The sequence below is a fragment of the Hemiscyllium ocellatum genome, chromosome 44, assembly GCF_020745735.1.
Source record: "Hemiscyllium ocellatum isolate sHemOce1 chromosome 44, sHemOce1.pat.X.cur, whole genome shotgun sequence".
NCBI lineage: Eukaryota > Metazoa > Chordata > Chondrichthyes > Orectolobiformes > Hemiscylliidae > Hemiscyllium > Hemiscyllium ocellatum.
The window spans coordinates 23,476,642-23,492,143 of record NC_083444.1 but is presented as its reverse complement, the minus strand read 5'-3'; the positions used below and the strand labels follow the sequence as shown (position 1 = coordinate 23,492,143).

The window sequence follows — 15,502 nt, the reverse complement described above, 5'->3', positions numbered from 1 at the left end:
CCAGAGACAAGTACTCTGACAGGTCACCAGCTCCCAGGGAGATTCACCTCTGTGTCAACAATCCACGGAGACAGGCATACATCTCCCCCATCAAACTGATGCTGGATTGAGCAATCACACATGAAGCCCAATCAGACTGATGCTGGATTGACCAATCACACACAAAGCCCAATCAGACTGATGCTGAATTGACCAATCACACACAAAGCCCAATCAGACTGATGCTGAATTGACCAATCACACACAAAGCCCAATCAGACTGATGCTGGATTGACCAATCACACATGAAGCCCAATCAGACTGATGCTGGATTGACCAATCACACACAAAGCCCAATCAGACTGATGCTGAATTGACCAATCACACACAAAGCCCAATCAGACTGATGCTGGATTGACCAATCACACATGAAGCCTGATCAGGCTGATGCACAATCGATCAATGATAGACAGACTCGCCAGATTCATCAAATAGTAATTTCACACACCCACCCTTCTCTCCTCAATCATCCATTGTTATCACATTATTGACATACAACAGTTGAGTATTTACAGTTATTAAAAAATACTTGGAAAATGAGAGAGTATGGAGAATCCAAGAGGAAGGATGCAAAGAGATGAGACTGGAAGAAGAACTGGAAAGGGGGTTGGGGAAGGAAGAAATAGGAATTGGAAACACAAACAGATCAGCCACGATCTTGTTGGCTGGTGAAGCAAGCTCAAGGGCTTACTTCTCATCCTATTTGATACGGGTGTTTGAGTCAATGTGCACAGATGAAAGTGGACAATGTGGACAAGGATGGAAGTGCAGATCAATCAGAAAGAGGGTTACTGAGGGAGGTGAGGAGTCGCCCTATTTGGAGGAAAGTTAGTTACTAGTGTTGGAATTGTTGTGATGAGTTTTGACTTGAACACTGAGAACACATGCAGGATGTTCACAGGCAAGGAGACCTGGATAACTACTGGCTACAAGGAGGTGGGATGAAGGATAGTTACAGTATTGGAATAGATTTTTGGGATGAGTGTTTGTCCTCTGAGGAGATACTTAGTTAAGTGGGTCTAATACCTTCTGGATTATAACAAGTGTTTTTGGTGAATTGGTTAAAATTTCTTGAAGGCTTGACAGAGATGAGGCTCAGCAGATTAACCATGGTTCATGCGGGGTTATGGGGGATTGGTGGGGGTGGATCAGGTGGGGGTGGATCAGGTGGGGGTGGATCAGGGTGGGATACTCTTCGGAGGGTTGGACTCAATGGGTTGAATCGCCTCTATCTGTACAATGATGCCTAAAGACTAAAAGTCACAGGCCAGTATGTCTAGAACCATCTCAGGATGAGGGGTTAGCCATTTTGGACTGAAAAGGGTAGAAACTGGGCAGCACATTGGTTCGCACTGCTGCCTCACAGCTTCAGGGACCCAGTTTCAACTTCAGTCTGTGTGGAGTTTGCACATTCTCCCCGTATCTATGTGGGTTTCCTCCGGGTGCTCCAGTTTCCTTTCACAGTCCAAAGGTGTGTCAGTTAGGTGGATAGGCCAAGTTTAAATTGTCCATAGTGTCCAGGTATATGCAGGCTAGGTGGATTAGTAATGGAGAATGCAGGGTTACAGAGTGGATGTGGGTGGGATGCTCTTTGAAGGTGCAGTGTGGACTCAATAGGTCAAATGGCCTACTTCCACACTGTGGGGATTCTGTGAAATTTCTTGAGTTGTGGAATTCTCTACCTGAGGATTTGATGAATCTTCAATTGGCGATTACAGCCAAGACTGAGATCAAGAATTGGGCTGTAAGGGAATAAAGGTACTGCATATTCAAGCAGAGCAGGTAGAATTAGTTGAGAAGATGTGCCCTTATTTCATTAAATGGTGGAGAGGGCCAAATGACCAACTCCTGTTCTTAGGACCTGAGAAATACTTGAGGTGCAAGACAAATTCAATAAGAAATCCCATTTGAAATTCCATGGATTCAGAAGGAGGAAGTGGATGCAGGACATGAGGAGCACTGACTGTACTGGGTTTGGTAAAATGGTGCAGGTTCAAGCATAGCCAAGGCTAGTTAAACACACTCACCTATATCATCGATGATAGTGGCTTGGGCAGCTTGGCCGTACAGATCCACCACGGCATAAACACTGGATGGTACATTAGATGCTGCAAGACCCTGGTCTACGTTGTTCACAAAGAAATGCAAACTTCCATCATCCTTGCGCATAACACCAACCGTGTCTCCCGCCTTGTCCAGCCAATAGTGGAGGAAGAATGAGATGAGATGTTAGAATGGGAAGTAATGTGGGAGGCGGGGGCAAAAAGACAGCATTCACTCTTCTTCCATTTTACTATCTTTCATTGGTCCCAGCAATTACCAAGAAGGTGGCATACATGCCCTCAACCTGACTGTCAAATATCTGTGAAATGTTTTCACCTCTCCATCAGTTTCCATTGCAAGGGCTCGTATAGTGTTGTTTACCTGTTACTTATCATTCAACCAATATGCTTAATTAATAATTAACCATAACAGTGTGCTGCCCAGTCCGAGGGTCAGTGCTGGGGGAGCACTGCGTTGTCTGACTGCCGGTGCTAAGGCACTGTGCGAGGACATAATAATATTCTGAAAAATCAATTACATCCCAAAAACTTTCCATGATTCTGGAATGAAAACTGCAGATTGAAAGCATGCAACTGTTCTCCCAGCATTTAGGAAAGGAGCATGGAAAAGAAAACAGATCAGTCAGCCATCCATCAGTGATACAGAAAATGCTAAAATCTACAATGCGATAAATGGAAACTTGGACAAGAATGATCAGATTGGGCACAGTCAACATGGTTGTGTTTTCTCACTGCAGGGCAACACGGTGACTCAGTGGTTAGCACTGCTGCCGTACAGTACCAGGGACCCGGGTTTGATTCCAATCTCAGGTGACTGTCTGTGCGGAATTTGCACATTCTTCCTGTGACTGCGTGGGTTTCCTCCAACAATCCAAAGATGTGCAAGTTAGGTGAATTGGCCACCCTAAATTGTCCATAGTGTTCAGGATGCATTAGTCAAGGGAAATGTAAAGTAATGAGGAGTGGGTCTGGGTGGGAGACTCTTCGTAGGGTTGGTGTGGACTTGTTGGGCCTAATGGCCTGTTTCCACACTGTAGGGATTCTGTTGCTATTCTATTTCTAATCTTGTTGGAGTATTGTTGAGGATGTAACAAACAAAACTGAGGTACCCCGCAGGAGGTTGGTTAGCAAAACTAAAAGACAGGGGCCAGGAGATCATTGGCATGGATTAATAAATGGTCAACAGACATGATTACAAATAAATAGGTCATTCCTGTATTGGCAGACTGTGGCTAACGAGGTGCCACAAGGATCATTACTTGGGCTCCTGCTGTTCACAGTATGTATTAATGATTCTAAAGTCAGGATCAAATGTAATGTTTTTAATTCATCAGATGATACAAGGGAAGCAGGAAAGCGGTGAAACTTTCCAATTCTGTACCCCAGAAGTTTGTGCAACTGCCATTGGCAGGTGCAGGTCTTTGAGCTTGTTTAAAGTGGAGGTTGGTAGATTTCTAATTACCAATGCACTTTGGGTCATGGAGGTACTGTGGGTAAAAGCCACTGAAGCGTTTGATCAGCCATGAATGCAATAAATAGCAGAACAGGATGGATGGGTTGAAAGGCCTACTCCTACTTCTATGTTGCTAAAACAAATTTACTTCAAGTTGAAACATAAAATTCTTAGAGGATTGGAGAAATCAGATGCTGGATTGTCAAATCTATTGAGGTAGTGTTTTTGTGGTATGTATTATGCGTGTGCATGTTGTGAGCATGTGGACTGTCTGCACCTGTACTGTGTGCATGTCATGTGTGACTGGTCACTTTCTTTGGCTGACTGTTTCCACCTGGGGCAGGGAGGCACTTCACTCAATGCATTGTGATTCAAGATAATAATTATATGAATGACATGGAGATAGCATAGAAAAATGGCACCGAGGTACATATTTAGCCATTTTCTTTCAGAACAGTGTAGCAGGCTTATTCCTGTTCCTACTTTTAGATTAGATTCCTTTCAGTGTGGAAACAGGCCCTTCGGCCCAAAAAGTCCACACCAACCCTCCGAACAGTAACCAACCCAGACCCATTTCCCTACCCAATACTTACTCCTGACTAACACAACTACCATTAAGGGATATTTTAACATGGCCAAATCACCCTAACCTGCACATCTTTGGACTGTGGGAGGAAACCGGAGCACCCAGAGGAAACCCACGCAGACACGAGGAGAATGTGCTAACTCGCCCGAGGCTGGAATCGAACCTGGGTCCCTGCCGCAGTGAGACAGTAGTACTAACCACTGAGCCACCGTGCCGCCCCATACTTCCCATGGCATTTTAAATTCTCAAAAGCAGGGCATTGCGAATCTCCAGTTGTTGAGCATTTTCAATGCAGAGATTGATAGATGTATGGATAACATGGGAGTTAAGAGATGTAAGGATCGTGCAAGACCGTTTGCTCAGAAAAAAAATCACTAACAAGCAATGGCTCTCTTCAATTGCAATAATACATGATAACACTGATTGAGCCCACCTTCAGTCGATCAAGATTGTGTCCGTACTCATCAAGAATTGTGGTCCCGTTATGCATCACACCATTACCAGTCATCATCCAAGTACCTGAAAAGGGAAAAGTAACAGCTTTTTTCTCTCTGTGACAAGTTAGACCTGCATCTGCCAGGGGCAGGCAGTTAGGTGGCTGGACATATCCAGGATGTTCTCTAGGAACAGTTGGCAATCCAAAGGCAGTTTCTGCAGAGAATGCACAGAAGAGAGGTCAGAGGATGAGGAGTTCTGGGTGAAAGGGTTGGGGGCGGTGGAGAGGGAAGGGGGCGCAGGATTGAGGCGCATGGAGGGGATGGGACGAAGGGCTAAGACATTAGGGGATTGCATGAAGGACATTGTGACAAGGAAAGGAGTGGGAGATTGTGCGACCCAGCAAAACCCACCAGAACGTAGATTGGTCATGGTTGATGGTAACTGGAGATAAGCAGGATTGTGGGTGGTCACGCCAATCTCAATGGATCCCGCCCATTTGTCCACCATCTTGTCAATACGGACTTGGAAGATTTCGTTGCTCCTGAGGGAACGGTTGCTGAGTACCACACCGTGGTTGAAGTCATCTGTTGCGCTGTTGAGAAAGAACGACTAGATTACTAGGTATGTTAACATGAGACTATGAATGGCTGTGTGATCTGTCCCCCACTGACCTCCCCGGTACCGATAGATTCTGGCGTTTTGTGGACATGAGGAAACAGGATAATCCCAGTTTCTTTGAAGAGAGGCATCTTAAATTCATCTCAGTCTTGGGCAAGGTATTTGCACTGAATTCATAGAGAAATAGAACTGGGTCGGGAGAGGTGAGTGAGGAAGGTCACCCCTCTAATCTTGCTCTGTGTTGGATTCACTTATCTCAAATGATTTCTGCAGCTCATCATAGCCAATGACTCAACTTAGAAATGTGGGTGTGGAAGTTTTGAGTTATAAAGAAATAGGTAGCACGAGGGAGCTCAAAATTAGGGGACATACTTTTAAGGTGATTTTAAACAAAATATGTGAGGCAAACGTTTCTCACAGAGTGTCGTTTGTGTGTGGAATGAACTTCCTGAGGAAGTGGTAGATGTGCGTACAATGACGTTTAAAAGACATTTGGATGGATAAGTGAATAGCAAAGATTTGCAGGGATATGGGCAGGGTGGACTTGTTTAGTTGGGGATTATGTTCGGCATGGACAAGTTGGACCGAAAGGTCTGTTTCCGTGCTGCATGATTCTATGTTTCAAATGAAACACTTGTGTAATGGTGTGAACACACTGTGGAGAAATAATTTGTATTGAAATTGTCCTTTTCAGGTTGCCAGGAGGCACAGCTGTGAAACAATGCACAGCAAGATCCCACAAACCTGAACATCTTTGGGTAATCTGCTGCGTTTAAAGACATGTTGATTGAATGGTACATTTTGACTCAGGGCACTTTGTGAGAGTCTCCTGTTCATATTTGAAAAGATCACGTCAAATGAGGATCAGGAAAGCTTAACATCTTGTCCAAAAGAGAGCACTGAAGACAGTGCAGCATTCTTTTGTTTATGAGCTTCTGAATTGAAACTTGAATCTTGGAGTTTGGCACTCCAACATTTCAGTTGCAACCCAAAGAAACTGAAATGGAGAAGCTGAAAGGACTCTAAAAGTTTCGAGTTATGGATGCGTGGAAAGCCAACTGTGAGAGAAAAATTCACCAATAATAAAATCGTGAAGCTGAATTAAAACACTCAAACAGTTTCAAGTCTGCTTCAACCTCAATAATGGATTTTCACGGACTGGGAAATGTGACCAGACTGGAACATCTTTTACTTCATTGTAATGGAGCTGCAATCATTAACCTTTCACTCTTCTATTCTGAAAATACAGAAGGAGGCCACGCAAACGTATTTCAATTTTTTTCTTTACCTTTCTTTGAATCCACAAACACCCACCACCTGTCCAGTAATATCTTCTATCAAGACTTGATTTGACATTTTTAACAGACCTTGCTCAGCCTCCTCAGCAGCTTGTTGCTGAACAGAATTCCAGATGATTTTATAACCAATTGGGTCAATGGGCTGAAGAGTCGTAGATGGAGTTTAATTTGGATCAAATGCAAAGCACTGCATTTTGTTAAAACAAATTAGAGTCTAAGGTAATGTTGTAGTATAGAGAGACCTAGAGGATGAGATAAATAATTTTTTGAAATTTGCATCACACAAAGTGGTTAAGGTGGCATTTAGCACGCTTGCCATCATTGCTCAGACCTTTGAGTCTCAGAGTTGAGACATTATGTTGAGATTATACAGAACCTTGGTGAGGCCTCTTCTGTCGTACCGGGTCCAGTACTGGTCTCCAGGTTCATAGGATGGATATTATTAAATTGGAGAGGGTTCAGAAGAGATGGTATTGGGAATGGAGAGCTTGAGTTATAAGGAGAGGCTGGATAGGCTGGGACTTCTTTCACAGGAGGTCAAGAGATGACCTTATAGAGGTTTATAAAATAATGAGTGGTACAAATAAGGTGAATGGCAAGTGTTGTTTCCTTTGAGTGGGGGATTTCAAGACTATTTTCAAGATGAGAAGAGAAAGTCAGTGTGTGGAATGAACTTCCACAGGAAGTAGTGGGTGTGGGTACAGTTACAACATTGAAAAAATATTTAGATAAGTACCTGAATAAGGAACGTTTTATTGGATATGGGCCAAGGCCAGGCAGTGGGACTACTTCATTTTGGGATTATGGTCAGCATGGACTGGTTGGTTCCAAGTGTCTGTTTCCATGCTGTATGACTCCATGATTCTATGAATATACAGGACTCCACGATTTGCACGCGCCTTTGTATGAGCAAGTACTTCCTGACATCATCCTGATAAGCCTGTCTCAAATTTTCTAAAATTCTGTCCCCTGGGTCTGGACATGCCCAGGACAAGTACAGAGTGGGCTAGACATAGAGTAAGACCTCCTCTACATTGACTGCATCAAATACTCCCAGGACATGTACTGCACGAGGTTAAATACAGAATAAAATTCCCGCAATGACGTCCCTATCAAATACTCCCAGTTCTAGGTCGGCACAGGTCAGATAGAGTAAAGCTCTATCTACACTGTGAGAAAGCGAGGACTGCAGATGCTGGAGAGTCAGAGTTGAAGATTGCGAAGCTGGAAAAGCTCAGCAGGTCATGCAGCATCTGACGAGCAGGACAGTTGACATTTCAGGCATAAACCCTTCATCACTGTCCCCATCAAACACTCCCAGGACAGGTACAGCACGGGGATAGCTACAGAATAAAGCTCTCTCCATACTGTCTCCATCTCACACTTCCAAGACAGGTACTGCACAGTTCAATTCCTCTTGCTTACTTACTGGGGCCTCAGTGCTGTTCTCCCATCACACACGATCGCTGCCTTCTGCCCACAGTTGGGATGGAAGAGCAGCCGCTCTACCTCAGTGTCGCCAGAGTCAAATACTCGCCGCCCCACGTCTGGTGACAGAGCCCGCATGATGGCGTTGTTCCTGCGCAGCCGGTCGGAGTGGTTGTGGTTGTGGACAATGGTCACTTTCACTGCCATGCCATAGAGATCCACCACTCCATAAACAGTGGGCAGAGTCTGGGTTGCAGCAACGCCTGCAAGAGACAGGGGGACAGAGAAGAGACCAAGAGACAGACAGACGGAAAATGGGAGAGGCAGTGAAGATAAAAGGTGGTGATTTTGGGGTGGGGTAGTGTGTAAGGGTGCAACACAGAGGGAGAATGAGTAAGCAAGACAGAGAGAAACAGATGGGAGATAGAGAAAGATAGAAAGAGAGATGGTGGGGGTGGGGGGAGGAAACAGTGGTAAGGAGAGTGAGACATGGGCAGAAGAGCAGGCAATGGGAAGAGCGTGCACAGGAGATGGAGCAAGAAACAGAAATGGTTGAGGGGGAGAGAGCAAGATGGGGAAGAGCGAGAGGATATGACAGAGAGTATTTGGGGGAGAGAGAGACAGAAGAGATAGGAAAAAAAAGAAAGAATGATGGCGAGGGGGAGAGGCAAGGGGGCGTTGAGCAGAGACATAGAGAAGGATGACTCTTTGTACACTTTTGACAGAGTAACAATATACCCACTATTAACAAACAGTTTCTGGCTAACGCACAACTTTATTGGCATGGCAGGATGGTGGTTACGGTATTAGGCAAGCCATCAGTGCCAATTTGTGAAATTGGATTACTTGAGAGCTGAGACCAAGTGAAACCATCAGGAATAAAATTTAATCAATTCAGAGAAGGGAAACCACTGTACATGTGACTCCAGTCCCACCTCACTCAATGGACTGCAGAGGCCATGGAAATGCAAGACCCCTCTGTAGAGAAAGCATTGAAGGACAACTAATCAACAAACAGGGCTGTTGCCATGACCACACCTTCAAAACTGATGAGAAGTTCGGGGGTTTAAAAAAAGACTTCACACTCAATGCTCTGGTAAGTTGCTCAGTCAGAGCGACATGAGTTTTGTTTTGGTGACGGAAATTTGAGAGAGAGAGACTCTGCCTCTAATCCCAGGTGATCTGCTGCTTATCACAATCAGTGTAGCAAAGTGGCAGCACTCTTCCTTCCAAATCTGGAGGTTAGAGGTTCTAACATCCCTTCAGGACTTGAAAGTATAGCATCGGTTGGCGCTTCTGTGAACTCTCAGGGGATGCTGTGTTCCCAGATGCGATGATGGAACAGGGCCCGATCTGCTGCAATGAACAATTCAGGTAAGAGGCAACTTTACTTCTGCAGGAACGTTAATGTTCAGGGCCCTGGGATTAGACTGGGCACTTCTTCTGAAGAGTAAGTATAAGCATGGCGGGGCCAAATGGTTTGATATACTTGAATATTCTAGGATAACGCAGAAATGGGCAGCCTGTTGCTCGGAACTCTTACACACCAGTTACCTACTGCATTAAGAGTTGGAGAGGGCTACATCTCAGCATGACACAGCAGATGATCATGGTCAGGTCCACACTTTAGGTCCGTTGATAGCAGCCTCACCCCAGCCAGAAGGTTATGGGTTCAAACTCTGATCCAGAAACCGAATGCTTCGGCCAGGTTGAAACTTTCAGGGACAATGCCGAGGAAGCAGCATCACTCAGAAAAGACCAGATAGAGGAAGCATTGAGTCAAAGCTATTGCTGTCCTCTTGGGTGGATGCAAATTAATGTCCTGGCCACTATTTTAAAGAATTATAGATAAAGGACAGCACAGAAAGTGGTCTAATCATATCTTCAGCAGCCAAAAAAAAGCTCATTAGCATATGCTGACATTCCAGCTCGGGATCCGTACCCACTATAAGTTTCTTTTTAAATGGAGGAAAGGATTTCTAAGTCTACCATTCTTAAGCTGTGTTCTCCACACTCCTCCATGTTCCGGGCGAAAATATTTGTTCAAATTCTCTCTAATGGAAGGGTGGGATGGAGGCGCAGTGGTATTGTCACAAGATCAGTAACCCAGAGGCCCAGAATCACAGTGCTCCAACTGTGAGTCAACTTTGTGTTTTTTGGATTAGATTCCCTGCAGTGTGGAAACAGGTCCTTTGGCACATAAAGTCCATACCGACCCTCCAAACAGTAACCCACCTAGACCCACTTCCCTCTGACTAATGCATCTTACATTACGGCCAATTCACCTGGCCTGTACATGCTTGGACTGTGGGAGGAAACCGGAGCACCCGGAGGAAATCCACGCAGACACGGGGAGAACGTGCAAACTCCACACAGACAGTCGCCCGAGGCTGGAATCGAACCCTGGTCCCTGGCGCTATGAGGCAGCAGTGCTAACCACTGAGCCACTGTGCCACCCTATCACAGCTTTATACAGTTCCAGCTTGACCTTCCCATTCATCTATTTAATTCAACTAAGAAGTCTGATTTCTTAACTAAGCTGAAAAAATGTGTTGCTGGAAAAGCGCAGCAGGTCAGGCAGCATCCAAGGAGCAGGAGAATCGACATTTCGGGCATAAGCCCTTCTTCAGGAAGGATTCCTTAACTATGTTATTATCTTTCCTGCTCCACGGACGACTGATGGACTGGCACAACGCTTGTCCACAAATCCTCCCACCACCTCTTCATCTCACCTTATCAGCATATACTCCTATCCTTTCTCCCAAATGTCTTTACCCAACAGTTGTTGTGAAAGTGTTAGAATCAATTATCAAGGAAGCAATATCAGGACATTTGGAAAGTCAAAACACTATCCATCTGAGTCAGCTTGGTTTTATGAAGGTCATGCTTGACTAATTTTGCTGGATCTCTTCAAAGATGTAACATGCAAAGTGGATAATGGGGATGATCCAGATGTAATTTATCTGGACTTCTGGAAGGCATTTGATAAAGTGCCACGCAAAAGGTTAATTCACAAATTTGGATCATATGGGATTAGGGATAATTTATTCGTCTGGATAGATGACTGGCTGTGGACAGGAAACAGAGAGTCAGGATAAATGGGTTTCTTTTTTGATGTAACTAGTGGGGTGCCACATGGTTCAGTCCTTGGACCCCAGCTATTTACAATCTACATTAACCACTTGGATACAGGGAGAGATGGCATTATCGCCAAATTTGTGGACAACACAAAAATAGGTGGGACGATAAACTGCAATGAGGAAATAAGGACTGAGGGTGGGCCAAAATGCAGCAGATGGAGTTTATGTGGATAGGTGCAAGGTCATGTATTTGTGTCGGAAAAAATGGGAAGACGACTTATTATTTTAATGGGGAGGGACCTCAGGGTGCTCCGGTGCAGAGGGATCTAGGTGTACTCATTCATAAATCACAGAAAACTAGCATGCAGGTATTGCAGAGAATTTAAAAAAAGCGAATGGAGGGTTGGTTTTTATAGCTAAAGCAATAGAATATAAAGGGAAGTAAGTATTGTTGCGTCTATGCAAGGCATTGGTGAGACTGCACCTGGAGCAACGCGCACAGTTTTGGTCCCCTTATTTGAGGAGAGATGTAGTGGCATCGGAGGCAGTTCAGAGTAGGCTCACGCGATCGAGGTGAGGGGTTTGTCGTACGAAGAGAGATCGAACAGTTTCAGCCTCTACTCTCTTAGAAGTATGAGAGGAGAGATGTTCAAGATGATAAAAGGTGTGGATAAAATAGACACGGAGCAGATGGTTCCTCTTGCGGGGCACTCTGGGACAAGAGGTCATAGTTTTGAGATGGGGGGAGTACTCTCAAGGGGTTGTGAATCTGTGGAATTTGCCATTCCAAAGTGTGGTGGATGCTGGGAAAGTGGGTAAATTTAAGAAGGACTTAGACAGATTTGTAATTGGTACCAGGTTGAAGGGATATGGAGAGAAGGCAGGAAAATGGGGTACATCAGCCATGATCGAATGGCGGGGCAGATCTGATGGGCCGAACGGCCTAATTCCGCTCCTGTATCTTATGAACTTATCTCTTCAATGCACCAGAGCTGTCCCTCTGCTCTTGCAAAGTGAGGAGAATATGTGAGCTGAGAACATTGTACAGTGCAGTGCACTGGTCTCCTGCTCAAGTGGAAACACAGGCAGCACAGAAGAGGCTCTTTGGCCCATCAAGCCGTCATCAACCTATCTACATCTTCTCGACCTATTGCTCGTCCTATAACTGGACACATTCTCTGTGTTTACATTTTTAAAATCTCAGTTTTTAACATCTTCATCAGTACAACTGGGAGAATCTCTCAGTTCTGGTACCATGCTTGTCTCGTTTCAGATTCAGTATGGCCAGCTGAACACAGTATCACAAGTATAGACTGAGCAAAGGATCAACACAAGTCGCAGATAATTATTTTCTGATTCTCCCCCCACAAAAAATGGTAGACCGTGTTTTACATTTTTTTACAAAATGGCCTTATGAATCCACACAGCTACTTTGACTGATCTGTGTATTTACTTCTCTGTCAGAGTTAGACTTTTATCTAAATCGTGCTAAGCCAGGATTCTGGGATCAAATTGACCACAGGTTAACACCAGCAGGGAGGGTCTTACCTTGATCGATGCCATTTATATAAAAATGCAAAGCCCCATTGGATTTCCTCATGAGTCCAATGTGATCTCCTTCCTGTGGATATAAGGAAAGGATGCTCAAGACAGTGGAAACTATTTCAAGAGACCAAGAAACCCAAGCAACAATTTCCAGCCAGACATGGACTTGGGAATTTTGTCTGTGGCTGTTCCATTTCAAGCATAAGAATCTCCTTGTTACATTCAAATAACAAACTGGATGATGAAAGGATGGGTATCAGCTGATTTTTCCTCTTTCACTGTGGAGCCCCAGCTCCTGTCTCCACCCACTACTGAATCGGTTCTCCAAGGGGATCGAACCTGACTCGTGTCAACATCTCAACTTTTGATGGCAGACAACAGAAGGTGAGTTGTTTGTTTCCATGATTCTCATTGCTAGAAATGGGGAGGCGTGCACATAGAATGCACAGCACAGGCAGACCGACCATTTGTCTCAACTGGTGCATGCACATGATCTCTAGCCTATAATATCAAAGAAGTTGGAGGATCCTTTCTCCCTCATATGGAATCTTGTTAAGTACATGTGCAGTGCCCCCTACAACCACTCCCTGCAGCAAAATCTCTATTGTTAACACTTCTCTTGCATTCCCAAATGGGAATTATTAGTGACTATTGCTAGCACTTGCTTATGGCCTCCCCCTCCACTAGCCCACTGCTGTGAGAAAAGCAGTTTAACTTACCTGCAGTTCATCCAGGCTAAACTCACAATATTCCCTTCGAGTGCCCTTCCCATTGGTCAGAATTCCACAGCCACTCATCATAATTGTCCCTGAAATGGGAAAAGAAGGGTTAGCCACAGCTCCCACAATGCACCAACAGTATTCAGCTTCTGAAATGAAAAGGCAAATACTTGCTTGGAAGTGACACAGTGCTATTTTCACCACTGGACTGAAAGTACCGTTGATCTTGCAACTGCTCTTGAGATTCAGGCTTATGTCTAGATTTACTTCTAGGTTTCTTAAGATATATGTGCCAAGAGCAGACAGGTGGGCCGAGTTCAGTCTGGGATTATGACTGGTAGGACCAAAGAGTCTGTTTCCGCGCTCTTCAACAGTATTCTGAGCTGAGCACTAGTGCGGAGTGGGACTGTTGTTGAACTGCAATCTGGGAGTGGGCGGTCAGACCATGTGCTCACTGAGCTGCTGCAATGTAATGTCGATCTGAAATCGTTTACAAGACTCTAATGACAATGCTTTAACTATGCTGCAACTATCTTACTTCTAACTTACTTTTTAGATACTGTAAGGAATGCTACTATTTTTCTCTTTTATATCCAAGATTCGTGTCTTGGCACTTTTACCTAAGATGGTGCCATTAGAGACAGCCACTAAAAATTTTTCATTGTACTCCTGTACTGGAGTACACGTGACAATAAAAGGTATTCTGTTCTATTCTATTCCAACACAAGGAGACAGCATTGTTTTCTGCTTCATTATTTTATTAATTTATGGGATGAGTGTGTTGCTAGCTGGGCCAGCGTTTATTGCTCATTTATAGCACCCTAGAGAAAGTGGTGGGAGTTTTGTCAACCATTTGGTGTAGGCCAACAATGCCGTGAGAGAGAAACTTGCATGATTTTGACCCAGTGACAGTGAAGGAACAGCGATGTATTTTTAGTTCAGGATAGCAAGTGTTTTCCTGTATCTGCTGTCCTCATCCTTCTAGAGAAAATGGTGACAGGTTTGGAAACCTTGGGAGGGACTGAACGTTTGTAGATGTGGTGATGAAATGGGCTGCATTGAACTAGATGGGGTCAAGCTTCCCGAGTGATAGTTAAGCTGCAGACATTCAAGTAAATGGGAAGAATTCCATCATAACCCTGATATGCCTTCCAGATAGTGCACAGGGTTTAGGAAGTGAGGAAGTGAATTACTTGCCACAGTATTCCAAGCCTCTGACATGCTCATCCATCCATAATACTTCTATGACTAATCCAGTTCAGTTTCAGGTCAACAGTAGTCTGACAGTGCTAGAGTCAATGACGGAAATGCCACTGAATGTCAAGGAGAGATGGTTAGATTCTCTCTTGCTGGAGATTGTCTTTGCCTGACAATCCTGAGGCATGAATGTTACTTGTCACTTGTCAGCTTAAGTTTGAATATTGTCCAGCTCTTGCTACATGTGGACATGGACTGCTTTAGTTTGAGGGTTCTTGAATAGCTCTGAATGTTGAGCGGTCATCAGCAAACATTCCCACTTCTGACCTTTTGATGGTGGGAAGGTCATAAACAAAAGAGCAGGCCCTGTAACACCTAGCAGGCAACAAGTGCAGCAAGCACACTGAAATATCACAAGTCCCCTCCATGTCTTGCACTATTCTAACCTGAAAAAGGCATGAGCCAACGGTTCACTGGCAATGGGTCAAAATCCTGGAATGTCCTATCAGCAATGCAGGAAATATAACGCAGCAGCTCAAGAGAGTAGCTTACCATCATCCCTTCGAGGTAGGGACTAGTAAATGGTGGAAATAATGGCACAGTGAGAAATGTCACCGGATGAGCAATGAAGAACCCCATTTTTGGGTGGGAGGGCATGGGTTTGAATCTCACCATGGTAGATGGTAACATTTGAATTCAATTAAAAAGCTGAAATAAAAAGCTAACCTATTGGTCGATTGTCATAAAAACCCTAACGGATGCACAGATTTTGCCAAATTTGCAACATTTGCCACCTGTACCTGATCTGGCTTACTTGTGACTCCAGAATCACAGCAATGTGGTCGACTCTTAACTGTCCCCTGGGCATAAGACCATATGGTGGGCAACAAATGCTGGCCTCCAAATGAATACAAAGCAAAATGCAGGTCTTACCAAGGAAGACCACATCACGAAAATAACATTAAAAGGAAAACTTTAGAGTCTTGAGCTCAAGGATGGAATGAAAAACAAAAGAAGAGACTTAAGACATGGGATTAT

At 44.4% G+C, this 15,502-nt stretch overlaps 1 protein-coding gene across 5 annotated transcripts in view; it reads right to left on the bottom strand.

Annotated features, from left to right (window-relative positions):
- Window positions 1–15,502, bottom strand: part of neurl4 (neuralized E3 ubiquitin protein ligase 4) — a 138,666-nt gene that overhangs the window by 82,393 nt on the left and 40,771 nt on the right. For all 5 annotated transcript variants that reach the window (XM_060854813.1, XM_060854814.1, XM_060854818.1 and 2 more), the window contains exons 5-10: window positions 13,268–13,356; window positions 12,552–12,624; window positions 7,925–8,186; window positions 4,990–5,171; window positions 4,575–4,660; window positions 2,067–2,229 (exon numbers count right to left, since the gene is read on the bottom strand). In XM_060854813.1, coding sequence (XP_060710796.1) covers window positions 2,067–2,229; window positions 4,575–4,660; window positions 4,990–5,171; window positions 7,925–8,186; window positions 12,552–12,624; window positions 13,268–13,356 — 855 coding nt within the window. The remainder of the gene's footprint in view (window positions 1–2,066; window positions 2,230–4,574; window positions 4,661–4,989; window positions 5,172–7,924; window positions 8,187–12,551; window positions 12,625–13,267; window positions 13,357–15,502) is intronic.